Here is a 27,676-nt window from a genome sequence, read left to right on the forward strand (position 1 = left end):
TGTTTTTCACTAGGTTTTGCATTTGGCTAGGGTCAGTGTCACTACTGGTAGCATAAGGCGATAACTGGACCCTACAGAGGTTGTGCAGGCATTCCAACTCCTCCAGCATGGCACATCAATACATGCCATTGCCAGAAGGTTTGCTGTGTCTCTCGGCACAGTCTCAAGATCATGGAGGAGATTTCAGGTGACAGGCAGTTACTCTAGGAGAGCTAGACAGGGCCAAAGAAGGCCCTTAACCCATCAGCAGGACCGGTATCTGCTCCTTCGTGCAAGGAGGAACAGGATGAGCACTGCCAGAGCCCTACAAAATGACCTCCAGCAGGCCACTGGTGTGAATGTCTCTGACCAAACCATCAGAAACAGACTTTATGAAGGTGGCCTGGAGGCCTAAAGTCCTCTAGTGGGCCCTTTGCCCACTGCCCGGCACTGTGGTGCTTGATTGGCATTTGCTATTGAACACCAGAATTGGCAGGTCTGCCACTGGCACCCTGTGCTTTTCACAGATGATAGCAGGTTCACCCTGAGCACATGTGTCAGACGTGAAATGGTCTGGAGAAGCCATGAGGAACGTTATGCTGCCTGTAATATTGTTCAGCATGACCAGTTTGGTTGTGGGTCAGTGATGGTCTGGGGAAGCATATCCATGGGTGGACGCACAGACATCGACAGGCTAGACAATGGCACCTTGACTGCCATTAGGTATTGGGATGAAATCTTTGGACCCATTGTTAGACCCTACGCTGGGGCAGTGAGTCCTGGGTTCCTCCTGGTGCTGGACAATGCTTGGCCTCATGTGGCGAGAGTATGCAGCCAGTTCCTGGAGGATGAAGGGATTGATACCATTGAATGGTCTGCACCCTAACCTGAGCTTAATCCAATAGAACACCTCTGGGACATTATGTTTTGGTCCATCCGACGCCGCCAGGTTACACCTCAATCTGTTCAGGGACTTAGTTATGCCCTGATCCAGATCTGGGAGGAAATACCCCAGGACACCATCTGTCATCTCATTAGGACCATGGCCCGACGTTGTCAGGTATGCATACCTGCATGTGGGGGCCATTCAAACTACTGAGGAACATTCTGAGTTGCTGCAATGAAATTTCAGCAAAATGGACTCTGCATCATTTTTTCACTTTGATTTTCCGGGTGTCTTTGAATTCAGCCCTCTGTAGGGTGATACTTTTCATTTCTAATAAACAATGTGGCATCCTTTCCTTCCTAACACATTACCTTGTCCATACCAGTATAGATCCCAACACATTACCCAGTCCATACCAGTATAGATATCCAGCATGATATTTTTCCCCATTTAAGATCTGATGTGTTTTCAAAGTGTTCCTTTAATGTTTTTGTAGCAGTATATATAATAAATGGTATTGTATTGATTATAATTATATGCGTAACTACTATTAAGAAGGCCAAAAACCTTTCCCCTAGAATGATGTAAGAGCTTTGAGAAACCACATCTGCAAGTAAGAAAAAATAATGTCACAAACAAGTTACACGTCAGCCTAACCTTTTATATACACTGTATACCCACTTATAACAACAAGATCACTTATTCTACCTGCTTACTTCCTATAAATTAAATATGTACTTTTTAAAGAGTAGTACAAGATTGATTAAAGGGAACATTACTATAAATTGTACTTTGACATGATGTGTTACGTGAATCATCTATCTTGAATTATGTAAGCCCAGATGTGTAAATGTATACACCCAGATGTACAATTATTAATGAATATGTATGTCCCTTTTTAAGAATATAAAAGAAGAGAATATTGTATCAATAAAGCAGATCACTTTCCTGTTGATATACCGGTCTCCTTCTGACGCTTTCTTCACCATCACTCAAAGATCAAACCTAGGTGCCAATATTCACCCCGCTGTGGTGAATAGTGGCTGTATTTTTTTTTTTTTTTCATACTGATTTCTTTGGCTCCATCTAGTGGCCATAATGCAGTATTGTGCTATTTTTTTTTTTTACTAATGAATGTATTTCAGGAAAAATACCACATTATGGCCACTGGATGGAGCTGGCCGTCATAGGAAATCACGGTGTTTAATTAAGGCCAGGATTTGTAGTGGCTGGATGAATGCTTGTCACATTCCTCCAATTAATTTTCTATATATGGACCCCTTAGTTCCTTCGTCTGGTATGGTTCCATACAAATAACTGAGGTCACCCTCATGGAATTGTGTGTTCAGTACACACTGAAGGATATAAGTTAATTAAAGCAGAAATATCAAACTAACCACTGATTTTAGGTCTTTGATCTTACATACTAAACAGTGATAGTTTTATTTGATTTATTCATGGCTGAGTTTTGGAAGCTATAAAAATGAGAAGCACAGTGTATTCTCATCCTGATATATGAGAAGCATCTTCTGGGGCACTCCTGCAATGGTTACACCCAGTGATCTTGGAAGCCTTTTGTGACGGAACCGCTTGGCACCCCAATTAGGGGCTTCTGCCAAACAGTGCCTCCTGCCCTCCAAACCGTTCCAGCAGAGAGCCAATAACAGCCCTGTTACCCCAAGCATCTCACACAGACAAGATGTTGAGGTAGAACCCAAGCAATGATTGTTTATTGAACAGAAATACAGGTTTTTATACACTTCAGAAGTAAGCAAGTCACCACATGAACAATAAAACCAAATATTACTCGAAAGATCACACAATGGTTTAGATAATGAGGAAGAGCTGACACCAGACTAATCCCATCATAGATACCTCATAGAAACAATAGGTTACTCAATTAACAATGGGAATGAATGCAATGGGAGAGACACACTTAACCACTTAAGCCCCGGAGGATTTGGCTGCTAAAGGACCAGGGGTTTTTTTGCGATTTTTTACTGCGTGACTTTAACGGACAATTGCGCGGTCGTGCGACGCTGTACCTAAACGAATTTGACGTCCTTTTTTTCCCACAAACAGAGCTTTCTTTTGGTGGTATTTGATCACCTGTGTGATTTTTTGATCACGCGCTATAAACAAAAAAAGAGCGTAAATTTTGCAAAAATAACAATATTTTTCACATTTTTTTATATGAAATTCCCCAAAAAAAAAAGTAAAAATCAAAATTTTTTAACATTTTTCGGCCAATTTGTTTTATGCTACCTATGTTTGGTAAAAAAAATCGCAAAAAGCGTATTTTGATTGGTTTGCGCAAAAGTTATCGCGTTTACTAACAAAGGGAAAGATTTTTGTCATTTTTGGTGTTTTTTTTTTTAACGCGTAATGGCGGCGATCTGCGATTTTTTTTTCGGTACTGCGACATTGCGGCGGACAGATCGGACCCTTGACTGACATTTTTGACACTTTTGGGGTTACCAGTGACATTACTGCAGTAATCAGTGCTATACATATGCACTGTTACTGCAAAAATGACACTGGCAGGGAAGGGGTTAACTTTATTGGACAGGGAGGGGTTAAGTGTGTCCTAGGGGCGTGATTCTAACTGTGTAGGGACATTCCTATTGGTGTAAAAGCAAAGATCAACCGTTCTACATAGTAGAACGGACAGATCTTCACTTTTACACAGGGAGAACTGACAGGCAGCTTGTTTACACAAGCTGCTCTGTCTTTCTCCCTTCACAGGAGCGATCGCAGTGTGACTGGCGGACATCGAGTCCGCCGGTCACACGCACTGACTTGCCTGTGAGCGAGCCGCGGCGGGCACGCGCCTCGGCGGGCACGCGCCAGCCCGCGATAGGCTCGCAAGTCAGTGACAGGCGAGTGACGTACCGATACGTCACTCTGCCTGGCCGGGGCTGACCGCCGCAGTATATAGTCGTGCGGCGGTCGGCAACCGGTTAATAAACACATAACACCCTAATAAACAGTATAACGGAAAGCACTAGGAGCATCTGTCAACGGAGGTACCCAGTCAGGGGTGCCCTGTGTCGTTACAGGCACCACCCCCCTTGTGACGTCAGCCAGGCGGCCCCTCCCTTACCTATATAAGATCTGTTACACGGCAAGCCAGCCATTCAGCAGTTTGCCTTCATGGCGGGTGGAGCATTTTTTTTTCTTTTTCGACTCAGCAGTGGTGAGCGTCATGATTGATGATGGATCTGTTTTTTCTCTTGTGTTTTTATTACTTTTTTGGTGAATGAGTAGGGGAACTATGTACCCCATACACATCCCTTGTTAAAGAGGGCCTTCAGATTTCAATAAGACCCCTACCCGCAGACCCCCATGACCACAGCTCAGGGTTGTGGCGAAGAGACCCTTGTCCCCATCAACATGGGGACGAGGTGCTTTGAGATGGGTGGCAGAGCCCCCCTACCCCGAAGCTCCCCCCCCTCCAGTGTTGAGCGCATATGGCCAGGTATGGTTCAGGAGGGGGGGAGCGCTTCCTCCTTTTCTGACCTGCCAGGCTGCGTGCTTGGATAACGGTCTGGTATGGATTTTAAAGGGTGACCCCCCATGCCAATTTTTCTTTCTTTTCTTTTTTAATTTTGGCACGGGATTCCCCACAAAATCTATATGCATTTTAATCAACATTAAAATCACTTCTCCTGAAAAATGTAAATGTAAGACTCATTAGTGATTCTGTTTGTCCTGACCAGCAGTCCGTCATGAATGAGAGTGAGTTGCCAGCATTCTCTGGTTGCAGCATAGCCTTTACTTTGTCAAAGACCTTTTGGTTAATCTTTTGCAGCATTTCAGTTTGATAAAACTTGTCACTCTGTGTACCTTGGCTCTACTATGGACATCAACCGCTTAAATCCAGAGACAGACACTATTGTAAATGGCTGGTTATCAGTGACCATCATCTCTGCGATTACTCTGTCCAGCAGTTGGGATCTTCCATCAGATTTTAGCCACCTGTTTTTTTTTTTCTGAAACATATCTGTAATTGTTGCCTGGGATAGAGATGATTCACCTGGTGATTCATTTTGTTTTTTCTGTGGTGCATTATACAATTCAACATGATGAACTCTTAGATGGGCCAAAAGATTTTTAGTTTTTGCAGTTATTGATCCCATGCTCACATTGTTTTTGCAAGTGTTGCACAGTGCTGCTGATTTTCCTGGAGATGGAGAAGAGAAATAGTCCCAGACCACACTTTTAATTTTTATATCTCCATTCATCTCCATTGAAATGAGAAAGAGCCAGACACTAATATAGGCTTACGCAAAATGGCTGGCTGGCACCCTGTGGTGGCTGGCTGGCACTTTGTAGTGGGTGACTGTCTGTCTGGCACCCTGTGGTGGGTGGCTGTCTGGCTGGCACCCTGTGGTGGGTGGCTGGTGGGCTGGCACCCTGTGGTGGGTGGCTGTCTGGCTGGCACTCTGTGATGGGTGGCTGTCTGGTTAGCACCCTGTGGTGGGTGGCTGTCTGGCTGGCACCCTGTGGTGGGTGGCTGTCTGGCTGGCACCTTGTGGTGGGTGGCTGGCTGGCACCCTGTGGTGGGTGGTTGGCTGTCACCCCATGGTGGGTGGCTGTTTGGCTGGCACCCTGTGGTGGGTGGCTGGCTGGCACCCTATGGTGGGTGGCTGTCTGCCTGGCACCCTGTGGTGGGTGGGTGGCTGGCTGGCACCCTTTCGTGACTGGCTGGCACTGGGTGGGTTGGTGTCACCCTGGCTGGCTGGCACCCTTTGGTGACTGGCTGGCAGTGCCACCCTGTGGTGGCTTGCTGGCACCGCTTTGATGGCTTGCTGGCACCAGCGGGTGGGTGGCTGGCTGTCATCAACCTTTGGTGGCTGGCACCCTTTTGTGGCTGGCTAGCTGGCACCCTGTGTGGTGGCTGGCCTAGCACATAAAGGCCCAGGGCCTGTGGCTGGCTAGCTGGTACAGTCAGGACTCAGGCAGGGCCTGTGGCTGGCTGGCTGGTACATAGTGGGTGTGTGGGACTGGGTTGCTGGATGGCACCGGGCAGCTGTGGGTGGTGGGTGGCCATGGCGGGTGTTTTACAGAACAGATACAGAATGTGTGTCAAAAGTGTTGGTCACTGTTATCACTTATCACTCACAGAACAGATAGAGAACGTGTGTCAGACTGTTGGTCACTGTTCACTCACTAGATGTAGAAGAACTGTCCCGACCGACCGCCTGTGCAGCATGCAGACTCCAGTGTGGCCGCGGCGGGTAAGAGACACTGTAACGAGGCTGAGGGTGGCGGCCTAAGAGCTACCCAGTGCGCGGAGACGCGTGGCGCAACATACGCCATGACGTTACGAAAATATCTGCAATATCGGTAAATCCAAAGGCCGATTACGATATATCGGGGAAAGTGCATATCGGCCCAACATTAACAGCAGTTTAAGCCTTCCTAAGAGAAGAAGCAGCCGGCCTTTCTCCCACACCACTGACAGGGACATGGGATTTCATGCCAGCAGCATCTGTGGAGTAACAACAAACTTCTCCAGCAGAAGCACTGACATCAGAGCAGAATGCTACAGATCTCTGCCCCACACCCATAAGTTGTGGAGGCCCAGGGTGAAAAGGTGGCAGTTCTTCTTTCCCAGCAGAATACAGAGATGCAGGGAGGGGAGGAAACCATTTCTTCTCCCCTGTGGCAGACCCACAGTTCAGGAAAGGAGGTGGTCATTCTCCCTCCCCAACAGTCAGCCAGAGCGGAGGAATCTGTCTTCCCTCCCCAGCAGCTGGATGAGAGTACGGGAGATGGAGCAGCTGGCCAATCACCCCAGCGGCAGTTCAAGGATCAGGGTGGAGAGGAAGCTGTCCTCAATCCCCAGTGGCAGTCAGATATGCAGGTAGATGAGGAAGTAGTCCTCCCTCCCCAGCAGCAGATCTGGGAGTGGAGGAAGCTGTCCTCCTTTGCCAACAGTTAGCTGGAGTGGATGTTGTGGGGTCCCCAGCAGAAGCGCTGGCAGCAGGACAGAGTGCTATCAACCTTTGCTCAACAATTGCAACAACTCTGGAGTTCCAGCGAGCCCTGGCAGGTGGCCCATCTCTCCAGCGACAAGCTGATGCAGTGAAACTCCTACTCACAGCTGAAGTGCTGGCAACAGGGCAGAGTGACGCTGGCCTCTGCCTAGCACCTATAGTGTCTCCACGGGTTCTGGAAGCCAGGGCAGTCGGCCCCCCTGCCTAGCAGCAGATCTATACCTGGAATGGTAAAAAAACACCCAGCTGAAGGCCTGGCAACAGGGCAGAGCACCGCTGGCCTCTGCCTAGCACCTCTTGTGTCTTTGTGGCTCTAGGGAACTGGGTCAGTCAGCAGCAGCAGGCCAAGCCTGGAAACAGTAAAGACCACCCAGCTGAATTGCTGGCAGCCAGCCAGAGGGTTCATGACCTCTGTACCACACTTACTAATGACAACTAGAGATGGGCCGAACATGAGAAAACAAAAATGCCCATTTAAAAGGGTTATGTACAAGTAATTGGTCATAAAATGGGTATGGGGGTCCAGGCACTGCCCTGATACACAAGAATCAATGCAAAAAAAAGTTTTTTTTTTTTTTTGTTTTTTTAATTATCGTTTTTTTCAGTAGTAGCGATTTTAATGATGATTAAAGTGCATATAGATTTTAAGGGGAACCCCATGGCAAAATTAAAAAAGAAAAGAAAGAAAAATTTGCTTGGGGGATCACCCTCAAAATCCATACCAGATCCTTATCCAAGCACGCAGCCTGCAGGTCAGGAAAGGAGGAAGTGCCCCCCTCCTGCAGTCCTGAACCATATCTGGCCATATGCCCTCAACATTAAGGGTGGCCTTGGGGTAGGAGGGCTCTGCCCCCCACCTCAAAGCACCTTTTCCCCATGTTTATGGGGACAAGGGTCTCTTCTCCACAACCCTGAGCAGTGGTTGTGGGGGTGTGTGGGTAGGGGTCTAATCGGAATCTGAAGGCCCTCTTTAACAAGGGGGCTCCCAGATCCCTCCCCTCATGTGAATGAGAATGAGGTACATAGTTCCCCTACCCATTCACCAAAAAAGTGCCAAAAAGTAATAAAAACATGGAGAGAAAAACACTGTTCCCTGATATAGATCCATCATCAATCATGACACTCCCCACCACCACTACTGACCCAAAAAAAGAAGAAAAAATTGCTCCACCTGCCGTGAAGGCAAACCGTCAAATGGCTGGCTCGCCATGTGACAGGGGCATAGGTAAGGGAGGGGGCCGCCTGGTCAACGTCACAAGGGAGGTGGTGCCACCAGGTGACTTCGCTAGGTAGTCCCATTCTTACCTACATAAGAATGTTCAAACGACGAAACAAGCCATTCGATGGTTTACCTTCACAGCGGGCAAAGCGATTTCTATTTTTCAGGTCAGTGGTGGCGGCAGTGTCCTGATTGACGATGGACTTACATAGGGGGACACTGTTTTTTTTTTTTTTTTTTTCTTAAATATAAAGAAATTGTCAAAAAACGTCTCTGGGTTTTATTACTTTTTTTGACACTTTTTTGGTGAATGGGTAGGGGTACCCCATACTCATTCACATGGGGGGAGGGGACCGGGATCTGGGCACACACTTTTTAAAGGGGACTTCCAGCTTCAAAAAAGCCCCCTTCCCGTAGACCCCCACAACCACAGCCCAGGGTTGTGGGGAAGAGACCCTTGTCCCCATCAACATGGAGCCACTCTCTTGTCCCTATTTCCTGCTCGTTTGGATAAGGGTCTGGTATGCTGGTAAGCTTTGCCCAATCTGGGCACAGAATGCACATCCACCAAATGTCCTGCAAATTCAGGTGTTCCCTGAACAGGGCGAACACCCAATATTTGGCCCAAACTCTTGCTCAGGCTGTACCGTTCGCCCAATACTAATGACAACCCTTCTCTGCAGCCAAGAATAGAAATCATGTTAAACACCTATATGGGTACACTCTGCTCGACTAAGGCAAGTCCACACCAGGTGGAGGTCTGTGACCTTGTTAGTCTACTTTTGATGGGGGAGCAATGTGATAGACCCAACCATGACAGGGGCTTTTGGAGGGAACTGCAGGTAAGCCTCTTGCCTGCTGCCTATGGGCCCTTGCTTTTAGGGAACACTACTCTTTGGGAGGTGTGTGCCTGGGGGACCCTTAGAGTGGTCTTGCTTCAGATTAAAGTCCATGTTTCCCCAAAACACAGAGACTTTGGGAACTGGAGGCCCCAGATACACAGTTGGAGTCTCTAGGCCCAAACCAGCAATGACTGCTTCAGACTGTGAGACTCAGAGCAGAGGTTAATATAATCAGCTCAAGCAACCCGGTGCTGGGGGTCTCCTGCTGTAGTCTGTTTATTAAGGTGTTTTGTGTTTATTAAGTGTATCTCTCCCATTGTTAATTGAGTAACTTATTGTTTCTGGCTGTTGGCTAACTTGGCTAACTCTTGGAGGTATCTATGATGGGATTAGCCTGGTGTCAGCTCTACCTCATTATCTAAACCATTGTGTGATGTTTTGAGTAATATTTGGTTTTATTGTTCATGTGGTGACTGGCCTACTTCTGAAGTGTATAAAAACCTGTATTTCTGTTCAATAAACAATCATTGCTTGGGTTCTACCTCAACATCTTGTCTGTGTGAGATGCTTGGGGTAACAGGGCTGTTATTGGCTCTCGGTCTGCTGGAACGGTTTGGAGGGCAGGAGGCGCTGTTTGGCAGAAGCACCTAATTGGGGTGCCAAGGGGTTCCGTCAGAAAAAGCTTCAAAGATCACTGGGTGTAACCACTGCAGGAGTGCTCCAGAAGATGCTTCACAGATATCAGGATCAGAATACACTGTGCTTCTCATTTTTATATATGCGGTGTGGGGTGCGCTAAACAACAAATAAAGAATGAATATATAACATATATCTATATGTGAACCAAATCAACAAAAGTAAATATATATAACATATATCAATCTGTGAAGCCAATTAATAATGCAAATCAATAGGTGCATAAACATAAAAGTTCATAAGTGTCCATAAATATTGTGCAGGTGAGTAGAATTGTATTCTATCCAAATAATACGTGTATCCACCACCAAGTGAAATTCATCCTTACCAAACGGAAATAAATAAGGTGCAACTATAGTTTCTTGTGCTGAAAAATTATCCAATCTCCTTGTGAACAAACACCACGTGTAAATCACCAAGAATTAGCCTCTTACCAGATGGTAATAGGTATGCACTTGTTCAGTGAAACCACCGCCTTGCTTCCTCTTTAAAATCCTGAAGTGGGATGTAGAACCGCTCTACCTTTCTTTCTCCACTAGATGGCAACGAGTAGGTAGAGCGGTTCTACATCCCACTTCAGGATTTTAAAGAGGAAGCAAGGCGGTGGTTTCACTGAACAAGTGCATACCTATTACCATCTGGTAAGAGGCTAATTCTTGGTGATTTACACGTGGTGTTTGTTCACAAGGAGATTGGATAATTTTTCAGCACAAGAAACTATAGTTGCACCTTATTTATTTCCGTTTGGTAAGGATGAATTTCACTCGGTGGTGGATACACGTATTATTTGGATAGAATACAATTCTACTCACCTGCACAATATTTATGGACACTTATGAACTTTTATGTTTATGCACCTATGGATTTGCATTATTAATTGGCTTCACAGATTGATATATGTTATATATATTTACTTTTGTTGATTTGGTTCACATATAGATATATGTTATATATTCATTATTTATTTGTTGTTTAGCGCACCCCACACCACATATACATTTATCTATATTCAAAAGCACTGAATACTGGGAGCAGCTTCAACACACTATCAGCGCACCCATCCCCCCTTACAACATTCTCATTTTTATAGCTTCCAAAACTCAGCCAGGAATAAATCAAATAAAACTATCACCGTTTAGTATGTAAAATCAAAGACCTAAAATCAGTGGTTAGTTTGATATTTCTGCTTTAATTAACCACTTTAGCCCCGGAGGATTTGGCTGCTCAAAGACCAGAGCCTATTTTGCGATTCGGCACTGCGTGACTTTAACGGACAATTTCACGGTCGTGCGATGCTGTACCCAAATGAAATTGATGTCCTTTTTTGCCCACAAACAAAGCTTTCTTTTGGTGGTATTTGATTACATGTGTGATTTTTACAAATAAAACAAAAAAAGAGCAACAATTTTGAAAAAATAACCATATTTTTCACATTTTTTTATATGAAATTCCCCCCAAAAAATGTAAAAATCGAAATTTTTTAACATTTCAGGCCAATTTGTTTTCTGCTACATATTTTTGGTAAAAAAATCGCAATAAGCGTATTTTGATTGGTTTGCGCAAACGTTATTGCGTTTACTGACTACGGGAAAGATTTATGTCATTTTTATTGTTTTTTTTAACTAGTAATGGCGATCTGCATTTTTTTTTTGTGAGACTGTGACATTGCGGAGGACAGATCGGACCCTTGACTGACATTTTTGACACTTTTGGGAGTACCAGTGACATTACTACAGTAATCAGTGCTATACATATGCACGGTTACTCTAAAAATAACACTGGCAGGGAAGGGGTTAACTTTATTGGTGATCAGTGGGTTAAATGTATCCCGAGGGGCGTGATTCTAACTGTGGGGGGTGGCGTGGCTTGAGATGTAACCACAGAGACATACGATCCTACATAGCAGGATCGTATACACTCTGTAGTTACACCAGGGAGAATGACAGACGGCTTTGTTTACATCAGCCGTCTGCCTTTCTCCCTCTCCTGCGGGAGATCACGAGTGGCCGGCAGACATCGGAGCTGCCGGTCACTCGCGCAGGGATGTCAGGGAACAAGCGGGGGCGGGAGCACGCCTCCGGCGGTGCGCGCTCGCCCCCTAGAGGCTCGTGGGTGAGCGACGTGCCGGTCTGTCGATTTGCCCAGGAGGGGCTGACCGCCGCAGTATATAGTCGTGCGGCGGTCAGCAAGTGGTTAACTTATATCCTTCAGTGTGTACTGTACTCACAATTCCATGAGGGTGACTTCAGTTATTTCTATGGAACCATACCAGGCGAAGGAACTAAGGGGTCCAATATATAGAAAATTTATTGGAGGAATGTGACATGCATCCATCCAGCCACTACAAATCCTGGCCCTAATTAAACGCAGTGATTTCCTATGATGGTCAGCTCCATTCAGTGGCCATAATGTGGTATTTTTCCGGAAATACATTAGAAAAAAAAAAATAGCACAATACTGCATTATGGCTACTAGATGGAGCAAAAGAAATCAGTATGAAAAAAAAATAAAGCCACTTTTCACCACAGCTGGGTGAATATTAGCACCTAGGTTTGATCTTTGAGTGAAGGTGAAGAAAGCGTCAGAAGGAGACAAGTATATCAACAGGAAAGTGATCTGCTTTATTGATACAATATTCTCTTCTTTTATATTCTTAAAAAAGGACATACATATTCATTAATAATTGTACATCTGGGTGTATCCATTTACACATCTGGGCTTACATAATTCAAGATAGATGATTCACGTAACAAATCATGTCAAAGTACAATTCATAGTAATGTTCCCTTTAATCAATCTTGTACTACTCTTTAAATAGTACATTATTTAATTGATATAAAGTAAGCAGGTCGAATAATTGATCTTGTTGTTATAAGGGGTCATACAGTGTATATAGAAGGTTGTCTGTAACATTATTTTTTCCTACTTGCAGATGTGGTTTCTCAAAGCTCTTACATCATTCTAGGGGAAAGGTTTTAGGCCTTCTGAATAGTAATTGGTATTTAATTATAATCTATACAATACCATTTATTATATATACTGCTACAAAAACATTAAAGGAACACTTTTAAAACACATCACATTAAATGGGGAAAAATATCATGCTGGATATCTATACTGGTATGGACTGGGTAATGTGTTAGGATCTATACTGGTATGGACCGGGTAATGTGTTGGATCTATACTGATATGGACCGGGTAATGTGTTAGGATCCATACTGGTATGGACCGGGAAATGTGTTAGGATCTATACTGGTATGACCTGGGTAATGTGTTAGGATCTATACTGGTATGAACTGGGTAATGTGTTGGATCTATACCGATATGGACCGGGTAATGTGTTGGATCTATACTGATATGGACCAGGTAATGTGTTAGGATCTATACTGGTATGGACTGGATAATGTGTTAGGATCTTTACTGGTATGGACTTGGGCCAATTATATCCTGCCTGGAGCCAATTATATACTGCAGATAAGTAGATTATTATACCCTATGTGTTGGCTGTTGAATATAATGATTATAAAATATCCAGTCGGGTAATGTGGCTTTTTGCCTTACAGGCTGCAATCATTTGATATCCTCCTCTGCACAAAACAAAAAAACAGTTTCTCTGATCTGCTTGATTGGGTAGTGTTGTGCATTTTATACGTTCGAGAATATTATTCTGATTATTTAAATTTATTACTAAAAGGCGATGTCTGAACTATCAATAGAATTATGACGCAGTGCCTCCAGCCGATTACGGCAAATCATTTAATAACTAAAAAAAATCAATTTTGTTCAGACATTCATAGTATACCACACAATTTTCCCGAGTTCTTTTTTTTATCGATTAATTTCTTTTTAAAAGCATATACCAATCTTAGTGAAACAGTCTACAGTAGGGAATATATATATAAGAATATTTATTCGCGAGACATATTTTCACCATAAATGATCATACTTGAGTGACACAAAGAGATAACCTTACATAAGATACAAACTTAAAACGATGAATGCAATGTGATATTTAGCTAAACGATGAAAGCAAAATAAAACAAGGTTACGTTTTTCCCAGATGTAGTAGAAACCATACATTAATATTCTATATAATCAGACCACAATTGTCCGCGAATCACATGGCCGAAAGTCATTCCACTGCAGATGAAGTGAGAATAAGCCACGCAAAACGGAAGACGTAAAATCGCAAATAATGCGTTTAATCTGATATTAAAAATTATTATAAAAACAAAATTCATCTCTTTAGAGAAAAATCTACATATGGTTTATACGGCTGGGATTGTACTTTCGTTACCCTTTAAATACGAATTGTAAAACATTTAAGGAAGTACATAAACAATATTGAATAATAATCAAATAACAGCAAGGCATAATGACCATATTTAAAATGGCCGCTTAGCTTAGAATAGTAGTTACCAGGTTCCTTAAGATGGCTGCATTTCCAAGATGGTGGCCAATTAGGGAGGAGTTTCGCTTGGCGTCCCTCAAAGGTTCAGATACATGGTGGACCAAGATGGCGTCTGTGTAGATGAGTCTATGCATGGTTGTTGTAGTGTGTATGTTGTAAGTGTGATGTGTTTTGTGTCTTGTCTATCCTATTACATCTCTGATTCCTTTTTATTTTGTGTTGAACAAAAGGGCAGTAAAAATTATCATAAGCCAAACCCCGTGGGAGGAACATTATCCTATTGGTTGGGGTTACTTATTCATTAACTGGTGATGTCATAGGGTGACACCTCTTGGTCAACCAGTATATTAGAATTAAATAAAGATTTCTCCATTTAAGACTATTATAAAACAACATAAAATGTAATCATGCTCTCATCTATGACATGTCCACTTAATCCACCAGGTATCTGAATAAAGATTAATCTGGATACCACCATTCTCATATTTAATATCTCTTATGTAATATATATATATATTGGATTTTACTTTTTAACCCAAGACTTTAATTAGTAGTAGTAAGAATTATATAGATACATATACAGTTATATATATTGATACACAACAGCTTGTATATGTAACTTTTTCTATACATGGTTACTTCTGATCAGAATATTATCCATTTAGGCATTATTATGTTAACAACGGTACATTCATGAATTGGGACTGGATGATAAAATATGGGCGAAATTTCTGACCATTTGACACTACTATATGATAGAATATAATGTACTTCTCAGTAGGAGGTTGTCATAACATCATAGTTCCATAACACCTTTTGTATATGATGGGGCAAAGATATCAGTTTATGATTTTATGAAATTCATTTTGAGATTTGCAGTTCTCATCAATCTAAGTGACAATGTTTATTTGACTCCGTGTAGATTTCAACAACTTTATCCCCTGTTGGTTTATAGACAGATTCTAGTCTTTGTCCAGACAGTTTTGTTTGTCTTCTCAGGGTGAAAACAATAGTTTACTTGCATGGTGTATGGTTGAACACAGGTGTTATCCTGAAATTGAGTTTCGCCCATTGTGTGAGTCATGGCCTGAACATAAAGTTTTATGACCTCTCTGGCTTTTCTTGTTTCATGACCAGGGGAAGGATGTCTTATGTAAATCTTTCCCCCCAAAGGCCGTTCCACCTGTGATAAGCAATTTATTTATCTGCCTTTCTGAGCATTGTATTTAAAAGTTTGTCAAACACAGTTTCCTTTCGGGGGCAGATGACACAGCTTCTCATCTCAAAGTACATGCAAACAAAACCATCTCAAACAATGGACGCAATGTGTGTGTCAAACTGAAAGAGTTTTGACTCAATATGTAGCAAGGTCAATTGAGGCCTCAAAGTTCACAATTCATGACCTGTAATAATAAAAATGTATTTCTATTTCATACTGAAAGTTTAACAGTAGGAAGGTGAACTTGGATATATGAAGTGTTGCCGTTAGGTATGAAGCATCTATATAATAAGTCGCGCTAACTTGAATAATGGAAATAAAGTCCATAAAAGTCCATATATGTTAGGATCACAGAATTCAGACAGGCTCCCTATGGACATACGCTTACCAGAGATGGTAAATGAAAAGGCAGGTTCTCTGAGATAAATCTTGTCCCCTTGATAGCAGTCTGGAACCAATAATCTTGCGTTGATTTAACGGTGATTGGAAAAAATATAAAAACCCAATAGCGTAAAACCCAACACAAATGGTAAAGTGACTTGAACACCAATGTGAGTGATAAAACTGGATATAAGTGTGTGAAACTCCACCTGTGTAAGACTCAAAAGAAATCAAAGGAAGAAAAGAAAAAATTCCTCTTAGGTGGGACACCTATAGGTACCCCTTACCAGAAATAAGTGGAAATATGTGCAAATACATATAGGTGAAGTTCAATCCTAAATCAGCTGATGTCGCCTCTTACCAAACGAAGGAAAGAAAAACGCCAAAGTGAGTGGGAAATCCTAAATAGGTATCCTCTGTGTAGAGAACCTCCACCAATATAGCTCGCCTCTTACCAGATATTATTAAGATTAGGCCAGGTTGCAATAAATCAAAGGAATCAAGCAAGATGAAAAGCCAGCCTTCACCAGTGAGATTAGCCTCTTACCCAATGGGAATGATCAAATCGCCTGTATAGATGATGAACCTCAAGGGGACCTGCAGTGGAATCCTATTCGAATAACTCCAAGAAGGCCAGGGAGATCACCACCAAATAAAAGAAAAGGCTTCCATAGTGTAAAACTGTAGTATTTATTTAAAAGAATAAAGAGTGACACTTACAGTAGCGAAGGAAATGTGGAGCATATAAATGTAGGCCGCCGGCCGGACGGTCTCCGCTCGTCCGCACTCCCTGGTCGCGATCAGATGACGTCAGTACGCCGTGTCCTAACGACGTTTCGTCACAGATGACGCAGGGCACGCCAGCACCTCCAAGGCGTAAAGGTCAAGCTCAGGCCATGTGCCCAATTTGGAGACCCAGAAGTTGAAGGGGGCAGACCCGTCATTCACTACATGTAGGCGTGTGCACACATACTGCTCCACCATGTTGGTGAAATGCTGCCTCCTGCTAAGACGTTCCATATGAGCTGCTGGTGCTGCTGTTTGTTGCGGCGTGCGGACAAAGCTTTTCCACATTTCGGCCATGCTAACCCTGCCTTCTGAGGTGCTGGCGGTGCCCTGGTTGCGTTGGTGACCTCTTCCTCCTCCTCCTCCTCTGCCTTGGCCTTGTGCTTCCACTGTGGCCCGCTGTCAGGTGGGAATGCCAGCAGCATCGCATCTACCGGCGTGCGCTTGTACTCGCGCATCTTGCGATCACGCTCCAGTGAGTGAATTAAGGACGGTACGTTGTCCTTGTAACGGGGATCCAGCAGCGTGGCCACCCAGCACAAGTTAGAATGTGGGCAACTCGGCGGTCATTGTGGAGACACTGCAGCATGTAATCGCTCATGTGTGCCAGGCTGCCCAGAGGCAACGAAAGGCTGTCCTCTGTGGGAGGTTTATCGTCTGTGTCTTCTGTATCCCCCCCAGCCACGCACCAGTGATGGCCATGAGCTGGCCTGGGTGCCACACTGCTGTGAACATGGTTCCATCTCCTCCTACATCTCCTCCTCATCCTCAAGAACTGTGCCCCTGCTGGACAATTGTATACCTGGCGTTTGTGGGTGCAGGAACCCACCCTCGGAGCCACTTGTGAATGACTGCCCTAAAAGCCATGGAAATGATCCCTCTTCCTCCTCCTCCTGTGCCCCATCCTCTTCCATCATCGCCCAATGCGTTTTTTCAAGGAGGCATAGAAGTGGGATAGTTAAGCTGACAACGGCGTCATCGGCACTGGCCATGTTGGTGGAGTACTCAAAAGCGCAACAAAGCACACAGGTCTCGCATGGAGGCCCAGTTATTGGTGGTGAATTGGTGCTGTTCCGCAGAGCGACTCACGCGTGCTTGCTGCAGCTGAAACTCCACTATGGCCTGCTGCTGCTCGCACAGTCTTTCCAGCATGTGCAAGGTGGAGTTCCACCTTGTGGGCACGTCCATATGAGGCGGTGAGCAGGAAGGCCGAAGTTACGCTGCAGCGCAGATAGGCGAGCAGCAGCAGGGTGAGAACGCCGAAAGTGCGCACAGACGGCCCGCACTTTCTGCAGCATCTCTGACATATCGGGGTAATTTTTAAGGAACCTCTGCACCACCAAATTCAGCACATGCACCAGGCAAGGGATGTGCGTCAAACTGGCTAGGCCCAGAGCTGCTATGAGATTTCGCCCATTATCGCACACCACCAGGCCGGGCTTGAGGCTCGCTGGCACCAACAACTCATCGGTTTGCTGTTCCATGCTCCTCCACAACTCATGCGCGGTGTGGGATTTTCCCCCCTAACATGCAAGTTTTAAAACTGCCTGCTGTCGTTTACCCCTGGCTTTGCTGAACTTGGTGGTGAAGGTGTTACGCTGACCGGATGAGGAGGCGGTAGAGGATGAGGAAGCGGAGTAGGAGGAGTTAGGAACAGGAGGCAAACTGAAGCGCCCTGCAATCCTTGGTGGTGGAAGGAGATGCGCCAAACAAATTGAAAGGGTGTATCTCACACATACACATACAGACTATGCCGCAATTATTTTTTTTTCACCTGCATGGGTGTATATTGAATAGCGGAATAGAACAAAAGTATATAAAAGGGTGTATCTCACACGTACAGACTAGGCCGCAATTTAATTTTTGTCACCCGCATGGGTGTATATTGAATAGCAGAATAGAAAAATAGTATCCAAAAGGGTGCATCTCACACGTATAGACTATGCCGCAATTTAATTTTTGTCACCTGCATGGGTGTATATTGAATAGCAGAATAGAACAAAAGTATATAAAAGGGTATATCTCACACGTACAGACTAGGCCGCAATTTAATTATTTTTCACCCGAATTGGTGTATATTGAAAAGAGGAATAGTTCATCCAGGAGGAAACTGCTTTGCAGGTTTTCTGGGAGTGCCCCTTTGCACAGAGCCTGTTTAGGGCCTTGGAACCTGAACTTAAGGACTTTGTACCACAGACTGCCATCACACACTTTGGTGTGCTAAATGGATTATTTGGTGGAACTTTTTCCCAAGAGGACATTGACAACGCCTGGCAGGTTCTGTGTTCCTTTAAGGACGCTTTATGGTGCGCCAAAAAGTGCCTTATCTACCAGCGAGAGAGGATGTCCATTGAGGACTGTCGCAGACTGGTCCATAGTCTGCTCAGAGACTATAACCTAATGGATCTCATGGAGGAAGAGGTCTAGCGATTTCCCCTTCCCCAACTCTCCCTTGTGTGTGTTTTTGTCCTTTCAATAAAGCTTCGGGCTTGTACTTCTCCACCTCCCTTTCCCCCACTCTTTATTGTTTGTGTGTTTCACGTTTGTCTTTTTGTAATGTGCTGGTACACTTTATTTGCACACATAATCTGATTAGTAGGTTGTAGGCCCTTGGGATTGTCCCTGAACGTCTTGGGGGGGGGGGGGTGGATGGATATGGCCTTTTGGCTTGGTTCACCCACCTAGTACTTTGCCAGTGTAAGTACACCAGTCCCTGTCAGCAGCCTTGCGCCCCGGGGGATCAGGGTCCTTCCTCTTTCGGGAGGAGGACCATGTGTACACCCTGTGTACTTTTTTATGCACCCGCCGGGTGATAGTCTGAGTGTGTTCACACACCACGGGCTTATAAAAAAAAACGGCTGGTGGTCCTGGTTTTTGTGGCGTGCCGACAAACCTTTTCCACATTTCATACATGCTAACCCTGCTCTCTGAGGTGCCGGCGGTGCCCTGGGTGCTTTGGCAACCTACTCCTCCTCCTTCTCTGCCTTTGCCTTGTGCTTTCAATGTGCCCTGCTGTCACGTGGGAATGCCACCAGCATCGCTTCTCGACCTTTTGGCTAAGATCAAGTGTAGTATCAGTTGTTATAAGTTATACAGTGGGGGCGCTGTGATCTCATTCTGCCTGACCAAGATTGGGTGGCGGCTATGGAAATCTGCTGGAGTGATGGGGGCTTGGAAGGTTTGATGTGTGGCCCTCAGGTTCCTTCCTCCTGGGGGGGGGGGGTGGTGGTGGGGTGGGGGTCTCTCTTCGGAAGAGCACCCCTGACCTAGTATTCGAGGTGGCTTTGGCTACCATGAAGAATGGGGTTCTGCCAGGCCTTCTGGCTAGGCAGATCATGGAAACCCTATGTCCCCGTCAGGAGACTTCCCAACCAGTAATCAGCACAAGTTAGAATGTGGGCAACTTGGCGGTCATTGCGCAGACATTGCAGCATGTAATCGCTCATGTGTGCCAGGCTGCCCAGAGGCAACGAAAGGCTGCCCTCTGTGGAAGGTGTATCGTTTGTGTCCTCTGTATACCCCCAGCCACGCACTAGTGATGGACACTAGCTGGCCTGGGTGCCACCCTGCTGTGAACATGGTTCCTCCTCCTCCTCCATCATCCAGCAATTTTTCAAAAAGGCATACAAGTGGGATAGTAACGCTGGGAACGGCGCCATAGGCACTGTCCATGTTGATGGAGTACTCGAAACAGCGCAACAAGGCACACAGGTCTCGCATGGAAGCCCAGTTATTGGTGAAGTGGTGCTGTTCTGCAGAGCGACTCACATGTGTGTGCTGCAGCTGAACCTCCGCTATGGCCTGCTGCTGCTCGCACAGTCTTGCCAGCATGTGCAGGGTGGAGTTCCACCTTGTGGGCACATCACATATGAGGCGGTGAGCAGGAAAGCCGAAGTTACGCTGCAGCGCTGACAGGCGAGCAGAAGCAGAGTGAGAACGCCGAAAGTGCGCACAGACGGCCCGCACTTTCTGCAGCAGCTCTGACATATCGGGGTAATTTTTAAGGAACCTCTGCACCACCAAATTCAGCACATGCGCCAGGCAAGGGATGTGCGTCAAACCAGCTAGGGCCAGAGCTGCTATGAGATTTCGCCCATTATCGCACACCACCAGGCCGGGCTTGAGGCTCGCTGGCACCAACAACTCATCGGTCTGCTGTTCCATGCTCCTCCACAACTCCTGCGCGGTGTGGGATTTTTCAACCAAACAGGCAAGTTTTAAAACTGCCTGCTGTCATTTACCCCTGGCTGTGCTGAAGTTTGTGGTGAAGGTGTTACACTGACCGGATGAGGAGGCGGTAGAGGATGAGGAAGAGGAGGAGTTAGGAACAGGAGGCAAACTAAAGCGCCCTGCAATCCTCGGCGGTGGAAGGAGATGCGCCAAACAAATTTAAAAGGTGTATCTCACACGTACCGATACAGACTATGCCGCAATTTCATTTTTTTCACCCCAAAAGGGTGTATATTGAATAGAAAAAAGTATATAAAACGGTGTATCTCACACGTACAAACACAGACTAGGCCCCGATTACAATTTTTTGTACCCTAAAGGGAGGATGAGGAATAGGAGGAGTTCGGAACAGGAGGCAAACTGAAGCGCCCTGCAATCCTCGGCGGTGAAAGGAGATGCACCAAACAAATTTAAAAGGTGTATCTCATACGTACCGATACAGACTATGCCGCAATTTAATTTTTTTCACCCCAAAAGGGTATATATTGAATAGCGTAATAGAAAAAAGTATATAAAATGGTGTATCTCACACGTACAAACACAGACTCCCCTTTAAACTTGTAATTTTTGAATAGCAGATTAGAACAGCACTGTGTGTAAAGGCTGTATGTCACAGTAACGTATGAATGAAAAAATGAATAATTATTTTTCACTTTAATTGGTGATTTTTCAATAACAGATGTGAACACAGCAGTGTCTTATGTTTTATGTCACGGTCAGCAGCAGGCTATGAAGGGAAAAAAAAAAAAAATCCCCTTTAAATTTGTAATTTTTAAATAGCAGATTAGAACAGCACTGTTTAGTAAAATATAGCTGAACGCTGCACACAACAGACTGATAAAAATATTTTTTTTCTCCCTCCTCCTCCTCCTCCTCAGTGGGCTCAAGTGAGGGCAAAAAGATCGTTCACTGCACCACCCCCCACACAGCAAAAGTTCCTTGGCTCCCTGTTGTCCCGTGGAGGTGAAAAACCTTCGCCCCAGATATTACAGGTGTACCCCAAAATGAAAAGAGGGGGGACTAATAGTGCATTATCCTTAATGCTTTTATTCCAAAACAGACCAAATACACTTACATTTGAGATGCAACATGAACGCTTTTGCTGGAACCCTGTGACTCCGTGGCCACCTGCGGTGCGGTCAGCGGATTGGTTAGTGACGGCGCACCTCCTCTCTGACGCGTTTCCTCCGAGCGGACTTCTACCGAAATAGGGGTTGGATCTATACCGATATGGACCGGGTAATGTGTTGGATCTATACTGATATGGACCAGGTAATGTGTTAGGATCTTTACTGGTATGGACTGGGTAATGTGTTAGGATCTATACTGGTATGGACCAGGTAATGTGTTAGAATCTATACTGATATGGGCCGGGTAATGTGTTAGGCTCTATACTGGTATGGACTGGGTAATGTGTTAGGATCTATACTGGTATGGACTGGGTAATGTGTTAGGATCTATACTGGTATGGACTGGGTAATGGATGCCACATTGATGGAAATTAAAATTATCACCCTACAGAGGGCTGAATTCAAAGACACCCCAAAAATCAAAGTGAAAAAATTATGCAGCAGGCTAGTCCATTTTGCTGAATTGTCATTGCAGCAGCTCAGGCTCCTCAGAACACCTCCTTTCCAAATGGTCCCCCTTTTTGCGGGCACACCCCCAGGCCATCCCCAACCCTACCTGAGATATTGCGAGAGTCTATGTGAGCTGTGTCCCTATGTGAATGCCTCTAGCTTAACTTCCAAGTTTCTTTCTGTCCTTAGGCCAAGGTATTCCCCCCCCTATGTTGTTACTCATGATGGATCCCCCCCCTTCTTTTCGGTTTGTTCTCTTATGTCTTTAGGACATGATTATTGCTGTTCTTAGTATCTTATGTCCTGACAGGATTCATCGAGTTTTTCTGATTGTACTTTTCGTTGTAACACTGAAAATTCCAATAAAGCTTGTTTAAAGAAAAAAAAAAAAATAAAGAATGGTCCTCAGTAGTGTGTATGGCCCCCATGTCCTTGTATGCATGCCTGACAATGTCAGGCCATGCTCCTAATGAGACGACAGATGGTGTCCTGGGGTATATCCTCCCAGATCTGGACCAGGGCATCACCGAGCTCCTAAACAGATTGAGGTGTAACCTGGCGGCGTTGAATGGACCAAAACAGAATGTCCAAGAGGTGTTCTATTGGATTTAGGTCAGATAAGGGTGGGGGGCTATTCAATGGTATCAATTCCTTCATCCTCCAGGAACTGGCTAAATACTCTTGCCCATGAGGTCGGGCATTGTCTTGCACCAGGAGGAATCCAGGACACACTGCCCCAGCATAGGGTCTGACAATGGGTCCAAGGATTTCATCCCAATATCTAATAGCAGTCAGGGTGCCATTGTCTAGCCTGTAGAGGTCTGTTCATCCCTCCATGGATACGCCTCCCCAGACCATCACTGACCCACCACCCAACCCGTCATGCTGAACAATATTACAGGCAGCACAACATTCCCCATGGCTTCTCCAGACACTTTTACGTCTGTTACATGTGCTCAGGGTGAACCTGCTCTCATCTGTGAAAAGCACAGGGCACCAGTGGCAGATCTGCCAATTCGGGTGTTCAATAGCAAATGCCAATCAGGCACCACAGTGCTGGGCAGTAAGCACAGGGCCCACTAGAGGACGTCGGCCCTCAGGCCACCCTCATGAAGTCTGTTTCTGATTGTTTGGTCAGACATTCACACAAGTGGCCTGCTGGAGGTCATTTTGTAGGGCTCTGGCAGTGCTCATCCTGTTTCTCCTTGCACAAAGGAGCAGATACCGGTCCTGCTGATGGGCCAAGGACCTTCTACGGCCCTGTTCAGCTCTCCTAGAGTAACTGCTTGTCTCCTGGAATCTCCTCCATGATTTTGAAACTGTGCTGGGAGACACAGCAAACCTTCTGGCAATGGCATGTATTGATGTGCCACCCTGGAGGAGATGGAATGCCTGCACAACCTCTGTAGGGTCCAGGTATTGCCTTATGCTACCCTAGCCAAATGAAAACCTAGTGGAAAAGAGAAAAGATAAGTAGGGGAAAAAAGCAAGTGGCCTCCACCTGTAAAACCATTCTTGTTTTGGAGGTTGCCTCATTGTTGCCCATCTAGTGCAAGCAGCTAAAACTGATTAACAACCCCCCTCTACTACTTAACTGAAGAGATCAATATCCCAGGAGTTGAATTTAATTGATTCTATACTTTGATTAAAAAGTGTTACTTACATTTTTTTTGAGCAGTGTATATATATATATTATTATAATCTATGTATTAACATTTACTTTAACACATTAGATCAACTATTTTTCTTTTTAAAATGGACCTCTAAGTGTTTGTGCAAGCTTACACTACAAAACGTACTCAGTCAATTAAAGGTAATGTCTCCATTTTTATTTTTCTACTGCTATCAATGGCCAACACAGTACAACACTTCATCCATGTCTTTGGTGATCTCTGATCTCCTTATGAAGTTTTTCTTACATGATGAAGATCAGCCATGGAGTATATCTGAGGTGTATATCAGGGTGTTCTTCTTTCCCACATGGGAGCTGTGATGTCCAGCAACATTCATATATAATAAATTTCCCGCACTCAAGGCACTAATACACCTCAAGGGTTGTGTGGAATCCCTGATGTACAGGAAGACAGGACTTCAGTGAGGAACAATTCCCTCACTCAGGACAGGAATATGGCTTCTCCCCAGTGTGAGATCTCTGATGTTTGTAAAGATTGTACTTCTGTGCAAAACATATTCCACACTCAGGACAGGAATATGGCTTCTCCCCCGTGTGAGATCTCTGATGTCTGTAAAGATGGGACTTGTGTGAAAAACATTTACTGCACTCAGGACAGGAATATGGCTTCTCCCCCGTATGAGATCTCTGATGTGTGTAAAGATTGAACTTCTGTGAAAAACTTTTCCCACACACTAGACAAGAATACATTTTTTGCCCTGTATGCAATCTATGATGTTTGTCAAGACTTGACTTATGTGAAAAACTTTTCCCACACTCGGGACAGGAATACGGCTTCTCCCCCGTGTGAGACCTCTTATGCACATTAAGATCGGATTTAGAATGGAAACATTTCCTGCACTCAGGGCAGGGATATGGCTTCTCACCCGTGTGAGACCTCTGATGTCTATAAAGAATTGACTTCTGTGAAAAACATTTCCCACACTCGGGACAGGAATACGGCTTCTCCCCCGTGTGAGACCTCTGATGTCCATAAAGAAGTGACTTGTGTGAATAACATTTCCCACACTCGGGACAGGAATACGGCTTCTCCCCCGTGTGAGACCTCTTATGCACATTAAGTTTGGATTGATATGGGAAACATTTCCCGCACTCAGGGCAGGGATATGGATTCTCCCCAGTGTGAGATCTCTGATGTTTGTAAAGATTGTACTTCTGTGCAAAACATATTCCACACTCAGGACAGGAATATGGCTTCTCCCCCGTGTGAGATCTCTGATGTCTGTAAAGATGGGACTTCTGTGAAAAACATTTACTGCACTCAGGACAGGAATATGGCTTCTCCCCCGTATGAGATCTCTGATGTGTGTAAAGATTGAACTTCTGTGAAAAACATTTCCCACACACTAGACAAGAATACATTTTTTGCCCTGTATGCAATCTATGATGATTGTCAAGACTTGACTTATGTGAAAAACTTTTCCCACACTCGGGACAGGAATACGGCTTCTCCCCCGTGTGAGACCTCTTATGCACATTAAGATTGGATTTAGAATGGAAACATTTTCCGCACTCAGGGCAGGGATATGGCTTCTCACCCGAGTGAGTTCTTTTATGCACTTTCACAGTCTGAGGTTCCTCAGGATAAGAGGAATACGATGGTCCATCTACACTGTGTGGTGCCGGATAAACATTTGAGGTAGCTGGGTTTTCTCCTGGACTATACTGTGTGATGTCCTCATCTTCTAATTTACAGTCTGTAGACAAGGTGAGACAATCCTCTGAGGTTTTCCTCTTCTCCTGTCCATGTACTAAAATAGAAATAAAAAGATTATTACTAGAAATAAGCAGATTGGTTCCCCTAAACCAGGACTCTGCCCACATCAGTGTAACATAAATGTAAGAGTAAGAAAGTTGTGCCTTAGCGAGATGTGATCTTTAGAGGTAGCATAATTGTAGATGTAATTTAATTCTAGGAGTTAATAAAGATATGGTATTTAGTGATCAGTCATACACATATGTTCTTTCATTAGCATTTGAAAAGGATAGGGCCGGTTCCAAGGATCGAGTTGACACTTAGATGCTAATAAAAGTCTGCCATCCGAGTAAAGATAGATTGCCACCTTCCGGAAGCCTCAAAAAAAGTCCTAGCCAGTGTGGCTACAGGTATCAGCAGGGGGGGGCAGGAGAAGGCCCCAAAATGTCTGCAAACTATGGTATCAACAGATCTAAGGAATATATTTTATCTCTCATAAAAGGTAAAATATTATAATTACTTCTTCTGATGGTACACATGTTGGGCTACAAGTACATGTAACTTTATTTGTTGCTTGTGTAGGATCCTAGAGAAACACACAAAAACCGTTATATGGTGCCTGACTGCGGCCAGCCGGTAGGCAGGAAGTGATCGGTCTTGTCGCGATCGGACCGATGTGCTGGTTTTGGAAATCCTATCCCTGACATAGTGATTAGCGCCATTTTGGGCAAATTTAACTGTGGTAATTTCAGAACACAAAACATCCTGTGGGCTGAGACGGGAAAACTCCAGAGGGTTGATTGGCCAAGGGCTAAAGTCCAGCCCACATCCATATTCCAATAAATTGGGGAACCTGAAATATGAACGTTGTTATTCCATGAAGCCAGTTCTACTGGGAAGGTACTGATGTGTCTGACATGCTTCTGTCAAAGGATAAACTTTGGTAAAGTTTATTTCTGTTTTTAATCCCTTTTTATTTTCATAGCGAATTGCCAATTGTGTGTCTTTTTATCTTTTTTTGTAACTCCTTTTTCTTTGTATATATTTTATGCACTGCCCACTTTCGGGATATTAGATTATAAAATGAATAAGTGACTTCTGTGTACTAAGCTAGGGCTCATATCTCTGGAGAGATCGTTGGATTGCAGTGTCTATGTGCTCGGTCTAAGTTACGTGCCAGTCGGTTTGCAATTGCACTGCATGTTAGCAGATTGCATGCCAATTGTAAACTAGCACATCTGCCAGACCAAGATCTGTGCGTATGTGATGGCCCAGCAGACCAGTCTACCGACAAACTGTTGGGTGGTGGCAGGCTATTGGTTGTTGTGTGTCTGGACAGTGGAAAGAGTGATTAACACCAGGGTTCTAGCTTGTAGGATATATGGAGGAATCCTAGTAGTGTGTGCTAATTGCTAGACTGATCCCCAACCCTTAGAGTGCACCAGATTGTATGTAAGATTTGTATCTGCCTGTGTGTAGTCAGCCAGCTGGATTGGAGTGGAGTCTCCCTCTAGTGGTGTCCAGAGATAGTGGGGAGGTCAGAGCTAGTTGCCATTGGCATACAAATCCAAGACAGATTGGTGGCAGCAGCGGGATCAAAAGATGTAAGGAATTCTCTTCATGTCTCTGCCGCTAACATTTTAGCTTTTATAAGAAAATATATCCCTTAGATCTGTTGATACCAATCAAAGCTTGCAGATATTTTGGGGCCTTCTCCTGCCCCCCTGCTGATACCTGTAGCCACACTAGGACTTCGTCAGCAGGGGTGGAGCCTCCACCAACATCATCCATTATCAAATATACAGACCGGAAGTGTCCGCCCCTTTCCTTGCAAAAATATCCCCTCTTCTGATAAATGCCAGCAATCGAAACCCGGAAAAAAACGCTTTGCATGGGAGTAACAGACAGGGGTCCCATAACACTTCCCAAACATTCGAGTGCAATCAAAACCATTAAATATGGTCACTGATATAATGGTTTTGGTTTTAACTGATGGTTTTGATTGCACTCGAGGCTCCACCCCTGCTGACGTAGTCAAAGTAGTGATGCAACGCGT

The 27,676-nt window shown here is 44.7% G+C and overlaps 3 protein-coding genes across 3 annotated transcripts in view; 1 reads left to right on the plus strand and 2 right to left on the minus strand.

Annotated features, from left to right (window-relative positions):
- The window catches only part of LOC309550702 (uncharacterized protein), a 975,511-nt gene that overhangs the window by 632,895 nt on the left and 314,940 nt on the right, over positions 1-27,676 (minus strand). The gene's annotated exons all lie outside the window — the stretch shown is intronic.
- The window catches only part of LOC309550720 (uncharacterized protein), a 590,048-nt gene that overhangs the window by 387,618 nt on the left and 174,754 nt on the right, over positions 1-27,676 (plus strand). The gene's annotated exons all lie outside the window — the stretch shown is intronic.
- LOC309549974 (uncharacterized protein) lies at positions 24,037-25,286 on the minus strand (the record flags this gene model as incomplete). Its single annotated transcript, XM_082250450.1, has 1 exon — positions 24,037-25,286. The coding sequence occupies one exon, from the start codon at positions 25,284-25,286 to the stop codon at positions 24,342-24,344; it is 945 nt and encodes a 314-aa protein (XP_082106576.1). The 3' UTR covers positions 24,037-24,341.

This window comes from Pelophylax lessonae, assembly GCF_965119305.1.
Source record: "Pelophylax lessonae genome assembly, chromosome: 3".
NCBI classification, from domain to species: domain Eukaryota; kingdom Metazoa; phylum Chordata; class Amphibia; order Anura; family Ranidae; genus Pelophylax; species Pelophylax lessonae.